The 16,551-nt window shown below is 36.8% G+C and overlaps 1 protein-coding gene across 1 annotated transcript in view; it reads right to left on the bottom strand.

Moving 5' to 3' along the window:
- The window catches only part of AGL (amylo-alpha-1, 6-glucosidase, 4-alpha-glucanotransferase), a 100,617-nt gene that overhangs the window by 5,457 nt on the left and 78,609 nt on the right, over positions 1–16,551 (bottom strand). The window contains exons 27-32 of the mRNA XM_006830922.1: positions 15,244–15,379; positions 14,184–14,296; positions 12,308–12,519; positions 9,485–9,582; positions 6,746–6,833; positions 6,505–6,638 (exon numbers count right to left, since the gene is read on the bottom strand). Coding sequence (XP_006830985.1) covers positions 6,505–6,638; positions 6,746–6,833; positions 9,485–9,582; positions 12,308–12,519; positions 14,184–14,296; positions 15,244–15,379 — 781 coding nt within the window. The remainder of the gene's footprint in view (positions 1–6,504; positions 6,639–6,745; positions 6,834–9,484; positions 9,583–12,307; positions 12,520–14,183; positions 14,297–15,243; positions 15,380–16,551) is intronic.

Consider the following 16,551-nt stretch of genomic DNA (forward strand, 5'->3'; position numbering starts at 1 on the left):
GAAGAAGTGTAGACAGAGTGCTCCTTTGAGGTCAGGATGGCCAAACTTCGTCTCTCATACTTTGGACATATTGTCAGGATGGACCAGTCGCTGGAGAAGGATATCATGTTTGGTAGGATGGAGGGTCAGAGAAAAAGAGGAAAACCCCCAGCAAGATGGACTGGCAAAGTGGCAGAATCAATGGGCTCAAGTGTGGCAACGATAGTGAGGTTGGTCCAGGATCAGGCAGTGTTTTGTTCTGCTATGAATAAGGTCACTATGGACTATGCGTTGGTACTGACTCAATGACACCTAACAACAACAACATCAATATATTATAAACCCACTTTAAATATAAACATACTAATAAGTTAAAGGTAAAAGGATGGAAAATATGTATTATGCTAAGTAATGAAAATAAAGCTGAAATGGCTATAGTTATGTCAAACATATAATAAAACACAAGGTAGATTTTAGAGCAAAGACTATTACCAATGATAAATATGGTCATTTCATAATGATAACAAAGAGAACATAGTAATCCTAAGTGTGTATACACTTAATAAAGTTGTTGCTGATGTTATTAAGTCCTGTTGAGTTGGTTTTTCAGGAAAAGAGGAACACAACTATGTAAAATGCCAGGTCAGAAAGGAGACCTGAAGTCATGAGATCTGGGAAACAAAGGAATCAAGGATAGTAGCTTCATTAGACTGCTAAGGGTAAAAGTTAGGTTGCAGATGGTTAGTGACTAAGTAGGTGGTCTGAAAGAAAAAGGCAAACAAAAGTTAGTCCTATAGGAAGTGTGCTAAAAAGGGAATGAAAGGACAGGTGGTAACAGCATGAAGGGTCCTTATTTTAAAATGGGCAGACTTCACTATCTTGCTGCTTAAGAAGGAAGTATCAAGTGGAATATCAAGAGGGGATAATTATTTGAGTAAGATCATGAAACAGGTGAAAAGTTGTAGTACTATTCCTAAAAGATGCTGAAATCATCACCTTTGTACCCGTGAATGTGACCCAATTTGGAAATAGGAATTTCTTTTGTTATGTTAATGGAATCATACACAAGAAGAGTCAGTACAAAACGTAGTCCCTCTGCATGTCAGAGGAGCAGCTGGTGAGTTTGAATCATCACCCTAGCAGTTAGAAGTTTAGCGCTCTTATCCTATACCAGGGTCTTCTTGAACTACCCTTTGAAGTTTTCTGTCCAGCTCTTTTACCTGATCATTTCTTCCAGTTGCTTTAGCTTCTCTACATTCAAAAGCAAGTTTCAGAGTCTCTTCTAACATCCATTTTCTTCCCAACAATGTAGTTGATTTGATTCCTGTATATTCCATTTGGTGAGGCCCATATGTACAGTCACTGTTTAAGTTGTTGAAAATGGTATTTGCAAAGATTAAGTCATTGGTCTTGGAAAATTCTAAAATGCAATCTTGAGCATAATTTCTGTCACCAAGACCATATTTTCCAACTACTGATCTCTTTGTTTCCAATTTTTGCATTCCAATCACCAATAATTATCAATGCATCTTGAGTGCATGCTTGATCAATTTTAGCCTGAAAAAGTTGGTAGAATTATTCCATTTCATCATCATTGGCTTTAGTGGCTGGTGTGTAAATTTGAAAAATAGTGGTATTAACTGGTAGGCACATGGATATTCTATCACAGACAGTAATTTACTTCACAAGATCTGGAAATGCTTTCTTTGATGATGAATGCAACACCATTTCTCTTTAGTTTGTCACTCCCAATATAGTACAGCATATGATACACTGATTCAAAACGGCCAATACCTGTCCATATCAGCTCAGTAATGCCTAGGAGACTGATCTTTCTGCGTTCCACTTCATTTTCGACAACTTCCAGTTTTCTTAGATTCATACTTCGTAATTTCACATTTCCATTATTAATGAATGTTTGCAGCCATTTCTCCTCATTTTTAGTTGTGCCCCATCAGAAAATGAAGGTCCACAAACTTTGTTCCATTCATGTTCTTAAGATCAACTCTACAATGAGGGGCAGCTTTCCCCAAATTGTATTTTGAGTGCTTTCCAACCTGAAGGGCTCATCTTCTAACACTATATCACTGTTATAGTGATGGGTGTCTTAGTCTGGAAGCTCAGCTGAAACCTGTCCAACATGGGTGACCCTGCTGGTATTTGAAATACCGGTGACATAGCTTCCAGCATCATACAAACCATTATAGTACAACAAACTGACAGATGAGTGGTATGTGTCAGGGCATATCCTTCACCAGACTTAATTAAATTGTATGTTTAGCAAATAATCTGAGAAACTGAATTATATGAAGAAGAATGTCGCTTCATGATTGGAGGAGGACTCATTAACAATCTGTGATATGCAGATGATACAATCTTGATTGCTCAAAGTGAAGAGGACTTGAAATACTGATGAAGATCAATGAGTACAGCCTTTAGTATGGGTTGTATCTCAATGTAAAGACAACAAAAATCCTCACTGTGGACGAATAAATAACATCATGATTAACAGAGAAAAGACTGAAGTCATTTTGCTTGGATCCACAATTAACACTCATGGAAGCAGTGGTCAAGAAATCAAACAAGGAATTGCTTTAGGCCAATCTGCTGCAAAAGACTTCTTTTAAGAGCAAAGATGTCTGTTTGAGGACTAAGGTGTGCCTGATCCAAGTCATGGTATTTTAATCATCTCATGTGCATGTGAAAGTTGGACAGTGAATAAGGAAGATCAGAGAAGAATCAATGCATTTAAATTATAGTGCTGATGAAGAATATTCAAAGTATTATGGAACCCTGGTGTGGAACTGTGGGTTAATGCGCTGGACTACAAAGTCTGAACCACAAGGTCAAAAGTTTAACCTCACCTTAGAAACCCTTATACAGTGTTGCTAAGAATTGAAATCAACTTGATGGCACTTAACAACAACTACTACATGGACTGCTAGAAGAACAAAGAAATCTGTGTTGGAAGAAATACAGTTAGAATACTTAGAAGTAAGGATGGGAAGACTGTACTTTAGACATGTTGTCAGGAGGATCCAGTGTCTGTTCATGCTTAGTAAAGTGGAGGGTCAGTGAAAAACAGGAAGATACCCAATGACATGGATTGATGCAGTGGCAGCAACAATGGGCTCAAAAATAACAATTGTGAAGATGCAGATCGGGCACTGTTTTGTTCTGTTGTGCACAGGGTTGCTATGAGTCAGAACTGACTTGCCGGAACCTAACAACAACAACAACAGCAACATATCACATAGATTCAGAATCGATTTCTAAATGAGGTAGAAGAAAGGTGGCATGGTGTGGTTTTATATGACTACTTTTAAGCTAATGAAAACAAACTTTTATACAACATTCATGATGGTAGGTGGAAGTCTCTCGTTTCTTGTAAGACAGGATATAAAATTAGGCTGTGTGTATGGATAATTATTCTGAAAAATAGGATGTAGATATATTTAAATATAACCTAGAACTTGGGAAATTAGAATAGTTTTTGAATGAACTTGTACCATTTTATAAAGATATGTAGACTACTGGCGGGGTGCTGTAGGATAAGCACTGGACTGCAAACCGCAAGGTTGGTCGTTCTAACCTACCAGCCGCTCCCTGGAAACTCTGTACAGGGTTGCTATGAGTTGGAATCGACTCTATGGGCACTTAACAACACCAATAACAATAGACATACAAATTACTTTGACATTGTTTACTTGCTAATTAGAACAAAGGAGGTGAGGAATGGTGTTAGAATTATGTTTGTTTGTTTTTTTAATTAAATGTTTTTATTTTGCATTGAGTGAAAGTTTACAGGGCACATCATCAGCTTCACATTCAACCATTCATATAGCTTGTTTCATTACACTGATTATTATCCCCGCCATATATCATCAGTTTACAGAGTTTCTCTCTATCCTCTTTAGCTTTTAGAATTATGTTTTGAGGTACTTTTCAATCAGTTAACCTAAAAGGACCAGCTTGAGTACTTTCACTTTTTGTATTTATGGGCTCAAGTATAGTAATAATCGTGAGGATGGAGCAAAACTGGGCAATGTTTCACCCTGTTGTTCATAGGGTATTTATGAGACAGAGCTGACTCGATGGCACCTAACAACATTTATCCTGTCTTAACCATATCTAAAGGAGTCCTGGTGTGGCGCTGTGGGCTAATGGATCAGACTGCAAAGTTGCTTGAACTGCAAGGTTGGTGGTTCAAGCTCACCAGCTGCTCCTTGGAAACCCTATACAGGGTCGCTATGGATCGGAATTAACTCGACAGCACTTAACAACAAAAACCATATCTAAAGAGCAGCTAAAACATAAAATCAATGATTTTTCTATGCATATAAATCACACATTATCAAGTTCTTGACAAAAAAAACCTACCTAAAACAATTATGGTAAAAATTAACTCATAGTACAATTCAACCAAAAACCAGCAACCCAATGACTTTTTGTTGGCCGAAGACTCAAATAGACATTTAACCAAAGAAGTTATACAAATGGTCAACTGGGCATGAAAAGATGCTCAATGTAATTAATTAATGATTATGGTAATACAAATCAAAACCAGAAGAGCTATTACTTTGTCCCTATCAGATGGCATTATCAGGAAAATGGGAAATAACAAGTATTATTAAGGATGTGGAGAAACTGAAATCCTCATCAACTGCTGGTGGCATTGCAAAATGGTGCAGCTGCTGAAAGAAACATGATGGCAGTTCCTCAATACGTTAAAACATAGAACTAAGAATCATGATGGTAGTTCCTCAAAACGTTAAAACGTATAACTGCCAAATAAGGAGGCTTCAAAATGTTTGTGGAAAACTTCCATTATTTTTTAATTCCATTTTTCCATGAACTTTTAGAAGCCCCCTCGTGTGACCCAGCAAGTTCACTCTTAGGTTTATATACAAAATAACTGAAAACAGAAACTCAGATACTTATACACCAATGGTCACTGCAGCATTAATCACAATAGCCAATAGATGGAGACAATGAAAGTGTCCATCAACAGATGAATGGATATTTAAAATGTAGTACATATATAAAATGGAATATAGTTCAGCCACAAAGAGAAATGAAAATCTGATACATGCTACACCATTGAATGTTTTTGTTATTGTTAAGTGCTGTTGAGTTAGTTCCTATTCATAGCAACCCTGGAAAGGTTTTCTGAGGAGCAGCTGGTGGGTTTGAACTGCCAACCTTGAGGTTAGTAGCTCAGTGCTTATCATACAGTGTCACACCAAGACTCCATTGATAAAGCTTGAAAACATGCTGAGTAAAATAAGTCAAATACAAAAGGCAAATATGGTATGATCCCACTTATATTAAATACCTGGAATGGGCAAATATATAGAGACAGAAGTTTACTTCTGTAAAGTTATTGGGGATTGGGAGTCCTGGTGCGGTGCTGTGGGTTAATGTGTCAGACTGCAAAGACGTTTGAACTGCAAGGTCAGTGGTTCAAGTTCACCAGCTGCTCCTTGGAAACCCTATACAGGGTTGCTATGGGTCAGAATCGACTCGACGACACTTAACAACTGGGGATTGGAGGAGGAGTTGAGGACAGTTACTGTTGAAGGGGTACTAAGCTTCTATTTAGGATAACAAACTATTTGGAGATGGACAGTGGTGACGGTGGCACAAAATGGTGAATATGATCAATGCCACTCAAGTTTACACTTATAAATGGATACAATGGCAAACTGTTTGTTAGATTTATTTTACCACAATAAAAATATGATCTTAATTTGTAAAACAATAATTCAGGTCTAGGATAAAGAGTCCATCTACAGATGTCTCAAATTTTATATCTGATCCTAGAGTTCTATAATTATGCAAAGATTAATTTGTTATTATTAAGTGTCACTGAGTGGGTGCCAAATCATACTGATCCTGTATACGGTTTCTGAGACTGTATATCTTTGCAGGAGCAGAAAGCTTCATCTTTTTTTGGTGGAGCGGCTGGTGGGCTTGAACTGCCAACCTTGTGGTTCACAGTCTAGTATTTATCCTACAAATCCTACTTATCCTACACTTCCAAAGACTGAGAAGCTACATTTCTGAATGAAGCAGCCTAAACCTAATAGAAAAACAGTTTTCATTTAAGCAAAGTACAATAGTTACATACAATTCTGGAAAAGATATTTTAGTAAAAAGAGTGATTTTGCTGGTTTTCATGTTTGTTTGTTTTTTTTTTTTACTTTATAGCTTGATTTTAACTAGTAAACATAGAAAAACTTTAAAAATATTTTTCCCCAGGACACAAGGAGATAATCTATACTTTTGTTTGTTTTCTAAACAATTTTGAAGTTTCTTCTTAGAAAATCTTTCCATGCATTTTATCATTTAAATTATGGAAGAATAAATGTGAATGAAAGAAAACAAAATAGAGCTAAGTTTTGAATTTCACTGGGATTTGTAGTGTAGCCATAAATGAATTCTAAGAGAATGTTATATCTCATATCTAATATCTGATAAATTTATTAAATATTATATGGAAATTTTATGCCCCTTACAGCTTACCTTTCAAGATGAACATAATGTCGGGAAAGAACGTTTTTAACCAAAAAAATAGTCTTTGCATTCGTCTCCGGGCCCATCAATTTTGAAAAATGTAATTTTGCACGAAGAAAATACCCAATGGGCCACAACCACTCCTAAAAAAGACGATTAAAAGTAAAGGAAAAAAAAACTTATAAATACTTAAAATTACAGAAAAACACAACTTTAATTGAAAAAGCAGAAAGAGGAATAAAATTCTTACAGGTCCTTGGTGATAATTGAAACCTTTAGCAAGATTGTAGTTGTCATTGTCTAAGGCATTGTCATAAATTCCACAGTAAACCATATCACTGCAAAATAATTGAATTTTAAGTTAAACAAAAGATTAGATATTATAGAGGAAAAATTAAAAAATTTCTTAATACCATATAGATAAGAAAAATAGTCAAATTATTTTGTCCTGCAATCTTTGGAACAGGCACGACATTCAGTACATTATTATATGCTGAGTTCACAGGACTTTAATAATGCATTAGGAAATGATTAACAAAGACATATGCGAACATTAAAAAAACAAAAATATTTAAGTTTATTATCTTCAAAGAATTGATGTGACATGGAAGTTTAGTTGGTGTAAAGGCAACGAACGATTCAACTAGGCTTCAAGTATGTATAGCCATTAAAATATACACTACATAATTTGAATTCGCAAACATAAAAGGTAAGGTCTTATTATTATTGATTGAGAAGACTTTTTACAAGTTCTCTATGAAATTATAGAATTAAAATGGGCACATTATCATATTACAATTAGAAATGAAATACATATATTACTATTGTTGTTGTTATTGTTAAGTGACACTGAGTCGGTTCCAACCCAAAGTGTCCCTGTGTAGGGTTTCCGAAGAGTGACTGGTGAGTTTGAACCACCAACCGTGCAGTTCAAACCGACCTTGTGGTCAATTGTTTATCCTATAGCATCACTCCAGAACTCCATATATTGCTACAGCACACAGAATTTACAAGCTAATTAAAATACTATAAACTTATTACAATGTTGTTGTTGTTAAGTACCATGGAGTCGGTTCTGACTCATAGTGACCATGCACGGGGTTTCCGAGGCTGTAAATATTTACTGGAGCAGAAAGCCTCATCTTTCTTCTGCGGAATGGCTGGCAGTTTCGAACTGCTGACCTTGAGGTTAGCAGCCCGATTCATAACCACTATGCTACCAGAGGTCCTTACTTATTACAATAGATAATATGAAATAGTTATTCTTGGATTCACTCAATTATTCCTTTTCTTATTTCCTTACTGAGAGAGACAGCTTTAACTGTAGGTTTTAATTTTGATCAGTGGTTTCCTAACTCCATTGAAATACCCCAAAATGTCTACAGACATACACATATAACATTTTACAACTGAAGACATAAATAAGTATATAGTAAAGAAAAAAATCTTCAAAGGTGGGAATACTGTGGCGATGGGCTTCTCTCATATATCAATATACAAAGCAAACTGATAAGCTTCAAAGGCAAACAGCAGAAGAAAATCAGAAAAATCATTAGAAAGTCAAGAAAAAAAATTGGCAAGGAAAGGAAATATGGCATACATACACATAATCACAATGTAAAAAGGAAATATTTATTGATTTAAAGAAAACAGAATAATATATATTGAGGAATATGAAAAGAAATACTTTGGAAAAACAACTTAATTACAATTGTGTGAGGAGTAGGAATGAAGGCAAGTCCTTCTAAGTATCTGTATGCAGTCCTTCAATGAAAATAAAACATGTCCGCCCTTTTAAGCTTAGTAATTCGTCTATGAATTTACCCTAAAAGATTAATCTAAATGAAAGACAAGTCTTTATGCTTAAGAATGTTTATTGCAGCCTTATTTGTAACAATTTTTAACAATAGAAACAGAAATATTCCAATGCTTAAAAAAGTAAATTTGATAAGAAAAGACATGCAGCAGAAAAAATGTTCTCAAATACTTTTTTGGAAGTTAAAGTGATAAAGCATTTAATTAAAAAGGAGAAAATATGCAGTTCTAGCTTTAAAAACTATTGGGTGCTGAGTCAATTATGACTCAGCAACTGTAAAGGAGGAGTGGAACTGTCCCAAAGAACTTCCTAGGCTGCAATCTGTACAGATGCAGGCGGCTATATCTTTCTTGTGCAGAGCAGCTGGTAGGTTTAAAACGCTGACCTTTTCATTAGCAGCCAAGTGCTTTAGCCACTGTGACACCAGGGCTCTGAGTTCTATATATACCCCAAACATCTACTGCCTTCAAGTAAATTTCAACTCATAGTGACCCTATTTAGGTTTTCTGAGACTGTAGATCCTTCCTGGAACAGACAGCTCTAAGGTCTTGTTCCCACTGACCTTGTAGTCAGCAGCCCAACTATAAGTATAGTCTAAACTGGTAAGAAAATACACATGAAAGACTGAGGAAATATGCTAGATGGCAGTGGTTTTTATCTCTGGATGAAGGGATTAGAAGACATTTTACTTTTATTTTGTAAATCTCTATGCTTTTCAGTGGAGTCCTGGTGTGGTGCTGTGGGTTAATGCACCAGACTGCAAAGCTGTTTGAACTGCAATGTCGGTGGTTCAAGTGCACCAGCTGCTCCTCCTAAACCCTATACAGGGTTACTATGGGTCGGAACCGACTTGACAGCACTTCACAACAACAACAAACGCTTATCAGTGTTGACGATAATTATGTATTACTTTTATAATCAGAATAAAATAAGCATTAGAAATTATTCATGATTTATAAATAAATGTAAAACGCTTTGATTATTGAATATAGGACAAGTCCCAAACTCTTTGAATACCAATGCTCAATGGTATTAGACAAAGTATTTTTAAAAGCTCAGTGTGAATGCTATTTTAGAGATTTCACTGATAAGCAAAACAGTTATGGCTTATAGCAATGTATTTGGACTAAATATAGTATCAACAACATTTTCAATACTTATATTCCAACTTACTCTGGATCCAAAGTTTTCATGCCAAGGGGACCAAGCAGTTTTTTTTCTGCAATCTCTAGAGCTTTCCATGCTTTTTCGGTGGTAAACAGTTCTGGGGCCTAACAAATGTCAAAAACAAATACACTTCTTTTTAAGATCACAAAAGAATTAGTTTCAACTCCTAGTGAGATATAACCTATTACTTAAATTATTCATAAATGTGGAGAAGAATGAATCTATTTAAAATTTGAGTCCAGATAAATAACCTTATCTGTGGGTTAATGCGCTGGACTGCAAAGTTGATTTGAGCCGCAGTGTTGGTGGTTCAGGCTCATTTGCCGCCATTCAGAAAGGCTATATAGAATTGTCTGAGTTGGAACCGATTTGTTGGCACTAAGTGATGAAGAACAAAGATATCAGCATGAGGACTAAGGCACACCTGACCCAAGCCATGGTATTTTCAATGACCTCATATGCATGTGAAAGTTGGACAATGAATAAGGAAGACAGTAGAAGAATTGATGTTTTTGAGTTGTGGTGTCGAGGAGAAGATTTAAAGTGCCATGGGCTGACAAAAGAACAAACAGATCTGGGTTGGAAAAAGTGCAGCCAGAGTGCTCCTTGGAGGCCACAATGGCCACACTTTGTCTCTCATACTTAGGACATATTGTCAGGAGGGATCAGTCTCTGGAGAAGGATATCATGTTTGGTAAGGTGGAGGGTCAGAGGAAAAGAGGAAAAACCCCCCAGCAAGATGGACTGGCAAAGTGGCAGCATCAATGGGCTCAAGTGTGGCAACAATTATAAGGTTGGCCCAGAACTGGGCAGTGTTTCATTCTGTTGTACACAGGGTCGTTATGAATTAGTACCAACTCGATGGCACCTTATAACAACAACAATTTCTATTAATTTCTTGGTCATAGTAGTTAGGGTAACTGCTGTTTGTTGCTGCCACAGAGTCGGTTCTGACTCACTGTGATTCTGTACAGGGTTTCTGAGGCTGTAAGTCTTTGCAGAAGCAGAAAGCTTCATAATTCTCCTGTGGAGTGACTGGTGGGCTCAAACCACTGACCTTGTGGACAGTCCAGTGCTTATCTCACTGAACCACAGGGCAGCTATTGTTGTTGTTAAGTGCTGTTAAGCTGGTTCGAACTCATAGCAAGTCTGTATATGGTTTCTGAGGAATGGCTGGGGAATTTTAACCACCAACATTGTGATCCAGTGATTATCCTATAGTGCCACACTGGGTCTCAGGGAAGCTAATAAAGATTACTTCTCTATGACACTTCAAGAAATTGTACTAGCTCCAAAAGGAAGTTGTCACACACTTAATGAAGGCAGAATATACTTAAATAATTGAATTCACTGGTCAGAAGATTCACAGATTTAAGTAAATCTGGTACCCATTCTTTTTTGTTTTGTTTTTGGGGTCATAATACAATATAAGGAGTCCTGGTGTGGTGCCACAGGATAATGTGCTGGCTGCAAGGTCAGTTTGAACCACGGATGGCAGTTCAAACCCACCAGACACTCCTCAGAAATCCTATACTGGGTTGTTATGGGTTGGAACCAACCTGATGACACTTTACAACAACAATACAATACAGTATAGCAGAATTTGCTCTTTATAGCATGAGTAAATTTACTTGCCAAATTGAAAAGGGCACAACACACTGGTGGCTACATTAATTTTAGTGGCTAAATAAAATCAAATGTACACTAAACTGAAACTGCCTTTGTCTACCTCTGAATTTTTTACTCAACCATAATGATAGCACTATGATAGTACTCACTCTTTTTGATAAAGTGGACAGAGTTTGGCAGGAATGGAAGAGTATATACCTTTCCTATTTATTGCCCTTATAATTTTTTTAAAGAGCCTTAGTGGTGTAGTGGGATACGCATTGGGCTGCAAGGTCAGCAGTTCAAATCCACCAGCTGCTCTTTGGGATAAAAAGGAGGTTTTCTGTTCCCATAAAGATTTACAACCTTGGAAACCCTATATAGGTTAAGGATATCTGGTGTGGCGCTGCCAGTTAACAAGGTAAACTGCAAAGTCGGTTTGGGCCGTAAAGGCTGGCAATTCCAACTCACCAGCTGCTGCTTGGAAACCTCGTACAGGGAAACCTGTACAGAGTCTCCATGAGTCGGATCCCAACTTGACGGCACTTAGCAACAACAGAAACAAATGAGTTGGTAATGACTTGACGGAACAAAACACACACAGCTTATTTTTAGATTGTTGTTGTTTACTGCTGTCGAGGCAGTTCTGACTCATAACTATCCTGCATGGGGTTTCCAAGAAGCAGCTGATAGGTCTGAACTGCCAACCTGTGGTTCGCAGTTAAGGAGACAGTCAAGAATTCTTGGCTAGTAGAATTATAGCAATACAACAAAGAAACGGGATGTGAGTTTAAGCTACCCACATTAGTTCACTAGGCTAGAGCTTCTAAATTAGTGTGCTGAGGAATACTAGTATGGCAAACTCTGGATGAAATATAGATATTCTCAGTTTTCAAGGCAGTTGGATAGGGTCTGGGGCTAAGTGAAGCAGCTGAATCTGGCACAAGTAGTTTAAGGGCTGTACAGGTGACATTATTGTCTATGTGTGTCGTAACATGAAAGTACTTCATTAATCAATACCCATTTCCCCCCCTACTTTAAAATACTAAATGTTACAAGTTTAGGGTGGTAGAATAATAGGTTAATAATTAGGAAAGGCTACATAAAAATACTTATTAAATAATACTTTTAAGCACCTAGGTTGATTTGAAAACAAAGGGAAACAAAGAATCAAATAAAACATTTAAAAAATTTTTTTAAGTAGCAAAACAAATCACTTACTACAACCATTGCTATGGTGAAATTAGGTCTGAGTTGGTAGTCACACCAAGGACTTGAAGCTCCACAACTATCTTTGTATATGCCACGTTTGTGGACCAAATCAGGATGCTGTTCATTAGGATCTGAAGGGTTTTCAGAAACATGAAATCGCTTTTCAAAGTGGTCTTGTATTTTCCTATTCCATTCATCATAGGAGACTGTCACAACCTTTCCTGAAACATGATAAAAGACATGGCAGTTTGAAACACTGAAAGCAACCCATACATCCAGCTACATTCACAGAGAGATACTTATTTTATCCATTTTTATATTCTAGATAGGCCAGGAGGATAAGCACTAGACTGCTAACCATAAGAATAGTGGTTCAAATCTACCATTGTTCCTGGGAAACCCTATACAGGGTCACTATGAGTCAGAACTGACTCAACAGCAGTAAACAAGTAAACACTATGAGTCAGAACAAAAATCCCCACCACTGGACCAATAAACAACATTTTTATCAATGGAGAAAAGATTGAAGTTGTCAAGGACTTCATTCTTCTTGGATCAACTATCAACACTCGCAGAAGCAGCAGTCAAGAGATCAGACGACATATTGCACTGGGCAAATCTGCTGCACAGGAACTTTTTAAAGTATTGAAGAGCAGAGATGTCAGCTTGAGGACTAAGGTGCGCCTGACCCAGGCTATGGTGTTTTCAATAATCTCATATAGATGCGAAAGCTGGACAGTGAATAAGGAAGATTGTAGAAGAATTGATGCCTTTGAGTTGTGGTGTTGGAGGAGAATACTGAAAGTGCCATAGACTTCCAAAAGAACCAATAGATCTGTTTTGGAAGAAGTGTAGCCAGAGTGCTCCTTGGAGGCCAGGATGGCTAAGCTTCGTCTCTCCTACTTTGGACATATTGTCCGGAGGAAACAGTGGCTGGAGAAGGATGTCATGCTGGGTAAGGTGGAGGGTCAGAGAAAAAGGGGAAGACCCCTAATGAGATGGATTAGCCAGGTGGCATCACTGATGGACTCAAGTGTGGCAGCGGTAGTGTGGTTGGCCCAGGATCGGACATTGTTTTGTTCTGCTGTGCATGGGGTCGCTATGAGTCGTTCCGACTCAATGGCACCTGACAACAACAACAAGTGCAAAATATACACTAAAATCTGAAGATTTCATATTTTCCAATAATGATGTAAAATATCTTGAGTAACTTTATATTGATTACATGCTAAAATAATATTTTATACATACTTAGTTGCATAAAATATATTATTATAATTAACTTCATCTGTATCTTTTCATTAAAAAACATGTGGCTACATTGTTAGCTATCATCAGTGGATTTTGACTCATAGTGACCCCAAGCTTTACAAAGTAGAACTGTTCCATAGGATTTTCTTAGCTGTAATCTTAATGGAAGCAAATGGTCAGGCCTTTACTTCAGTGGTATTATTGGGTGGGTTCAAACTACCATCCTTTAGGCTAGCAGCCAGGTGTAAACTGTTTATGCCACATGGGAACATAATGTGGTTATTAGACAAAATTCAGTTATGTATACGGACCAAGTGTTATTTTTATTGGACAACACTATTCAAGAAAAAGAGTTGTAAAGATTTCATAACTGCTCACAGTCATACTGAGGAAAGAGAGGCACATTGTACGTTTGTTAACTACAGTGTTTTTTATTTTTCAGTTCAAAGATGCTATAAAAATATGGTTAGTAGCTTTTATAATTTTCATGTTAGTTCATTTATGGCTTTTCTTTCCTCTTAATCATCAAGATTTTATAGTATTAGCCTACTGAGTCAAATGATGATTAAATAAGTTATGAATATAAAAAGGTACATTAAAAGTTTTTTTTTGTAAATAAAATGAACTAGTTTACCGTGTCTTCTTACTGTGACTTCATGATAAGGGAAAATTTTTTTTTGGGATAATTCCAGCAACCAGCGCACAGCAGATTTACTCAGGCCCACAATTTCCACAGCAGACCCATCTCTAAAATCAAGAATAAATTGTATCCTGTCAGTTGCAGTCTTGATGGATTAAATAATTAATGTATTAGAGGAACAACTATCTATAAAGTACACAATAAGAATATGTATTACGGAAGAAATTGCTTACGCTTTTGTGACAGTTCACTTTCTTAAGATATTTTTTTTTTAATTCTCTGAAGAAGAACAAGGACTATGGAATGAAAGGAGAAAACAGCTGGAAAGCGGTAAAGAATCAGAAAATATTGAGACTAGAGTACTAGAAAAAAAGATAGTAAACATGGGCTATAGGGGTGGAGAAAACTAGGAAAGTTGAACATAATTCTATGTAATATTTATAAAGTATTATTTTTAATGGGGAGAAGGGAAGAATAAGAGCAAATGATATGTCAAATTAAACTGGTGCTTATTGGAATTTGCAAAGCATGTTAAAAGACTAATAAGTAGTTATGTTTATGGATAATGCTGATTAAAGATAAAATCTGAAATAAGAAAACAATCTCTGAGACCTGAGACTTTATCAGGCATTACAACCAACCAAAAGGAACACTCCTTGGGATTGTTGTTAAGTGGTGTCAAGTTGGGGCCGACTCATAGCAACCCTGTATCAGGTTTCCAAGGAGCAACTCCTTGGGTTGGTAGGTTTGAACCACCGACCTTGTGGTTAGCAGTCCAGTGCTTATCCTACAGTGTCACACCAGGACTCTCCTTGGGATAGAAGGCAGGAGAAATCAGGGAACAAAAAGGCTCAGCAGGGAACAAGATGACTTTGTTTCTAATGGGGACTGGGAAAGGAGAGTGGAAGCAGCAGGGTGGAAGGAGAAAAGGGGAAAGGAAGAAGGAGGGAGAGATTTTAACTGATTTACTATGAAGACTTTAAGGATTACAGAATAAAAGATTTCATAGACTTGTGGTTTTTAAATAGTATATAATAATACAAGCAAGCAATACCGTGGAGTGGCTGGGATGCCTCTGTTTCTAGCTTTATCACTTTCTCCCATTTTATCCATCCATGTACCACAATTGAAGCGATTTCCTCCATAAACAAATCCTGTTTCATCATTAACCCCTGCAGTTATGTTAAAACCTAGAAAAGCAAAATAAATAAAACATTTATAAAATTTCAAAGGACTATAATAAGGACAATCACTCTGGAAGGAAATAAGTAAGTAATATTAAAAAGGTTGAAGATGTGCATATTTTACCACACAGCAATTTCATTTCTAGATATGCATTGTAGAGGAACCTTTGCTTAATGTGTACATGGAGACATATATAAAGGTATTCCTTGGAATGATGGCTGTATTAGTAAATGTCCTCCCCCTGCCAAAACAAACAATGACAAATGAACAAACACTGTAGTTTATTCATACAATAAAAAACTCTATCATTTAAAATTTATGAACTGAATTTATATGTATCAAATGTATAAATCCTCCAAACAAAATGACTGAGCAAGTTGCAAAAATATATGAATGTTAAGATGCCTTTTCTGTAAAAATATAAAACATAGATGATAATACATATATACAAGTATGTGCAGCTATCACCTGTCAGTGGTGACTTTCATGTTGCTATGACATTGAACAAGCTTTAGTGGAACGTCCAGACTAAGACAGACTAGGAAGAAATGCCTGGCAATCTATTTCTGAAAATCAGTTACTGTAAATGTTATGAGTCACTACACTCTGATCTGTAATGAATCACAGGATTTCTCAGGTAGTGATCTGTCCCACTGTGTATGGGGCTGCTATGAGTTGAGGGCCATCTTGACAGTTGTTAGGTGCCATTGAGTCAGTTCTGACTCATGCAACACTATCTATGCACAACAGAGTGAAATATTGGCCAGTTGTGTGCCATCCTCACCATTGTTATATTTGGGTGCCCTGTTGCTACCACTGCATCAATCCATCTCCCTGAGTCTTTCTCTTTATAGCTGATTCTCTACTTCACCAAGAATGATGTCCTATACAGGGACAGTTCTTCCTGTCAACATATCCAAAGTATTGTTGTTATTAGGTACCATCACATCAGCTCTGACTCACATACAAAACACTATCTGGTCTTGCACCATCCTTACAATCATTGTTAGACTTGAAACCATTGCTTCTGTGACTATGTCAATCCATTTCATAAGAAGTCTTCTTCTTTTTTTTTGCTGAACATCCACTTTACCAAGCAGGATGTCCTCCTCCAGGGACTGGTGCCTTCTGATAATAGGTCTAAAGCATGAAAGATGAAGTCTTGTCATCCTGGCTC

Source organism: Chrysochloris asiatica, unplaced genomic scaffold, assembly GCF_000296735.1.
Source record: "Chrysochloris asiatica unplaced genomic scaffold, ChrAsi1.0 scaffold00002, whole genome shotgun sequence".
Classification (NCBI taxonomy): Eukaryota; Metazoa; Chordata; class Mammalia; order Afrosoricida; family Chrysochloridae; genus Chrysochloris; species Chrysochloris asiatica.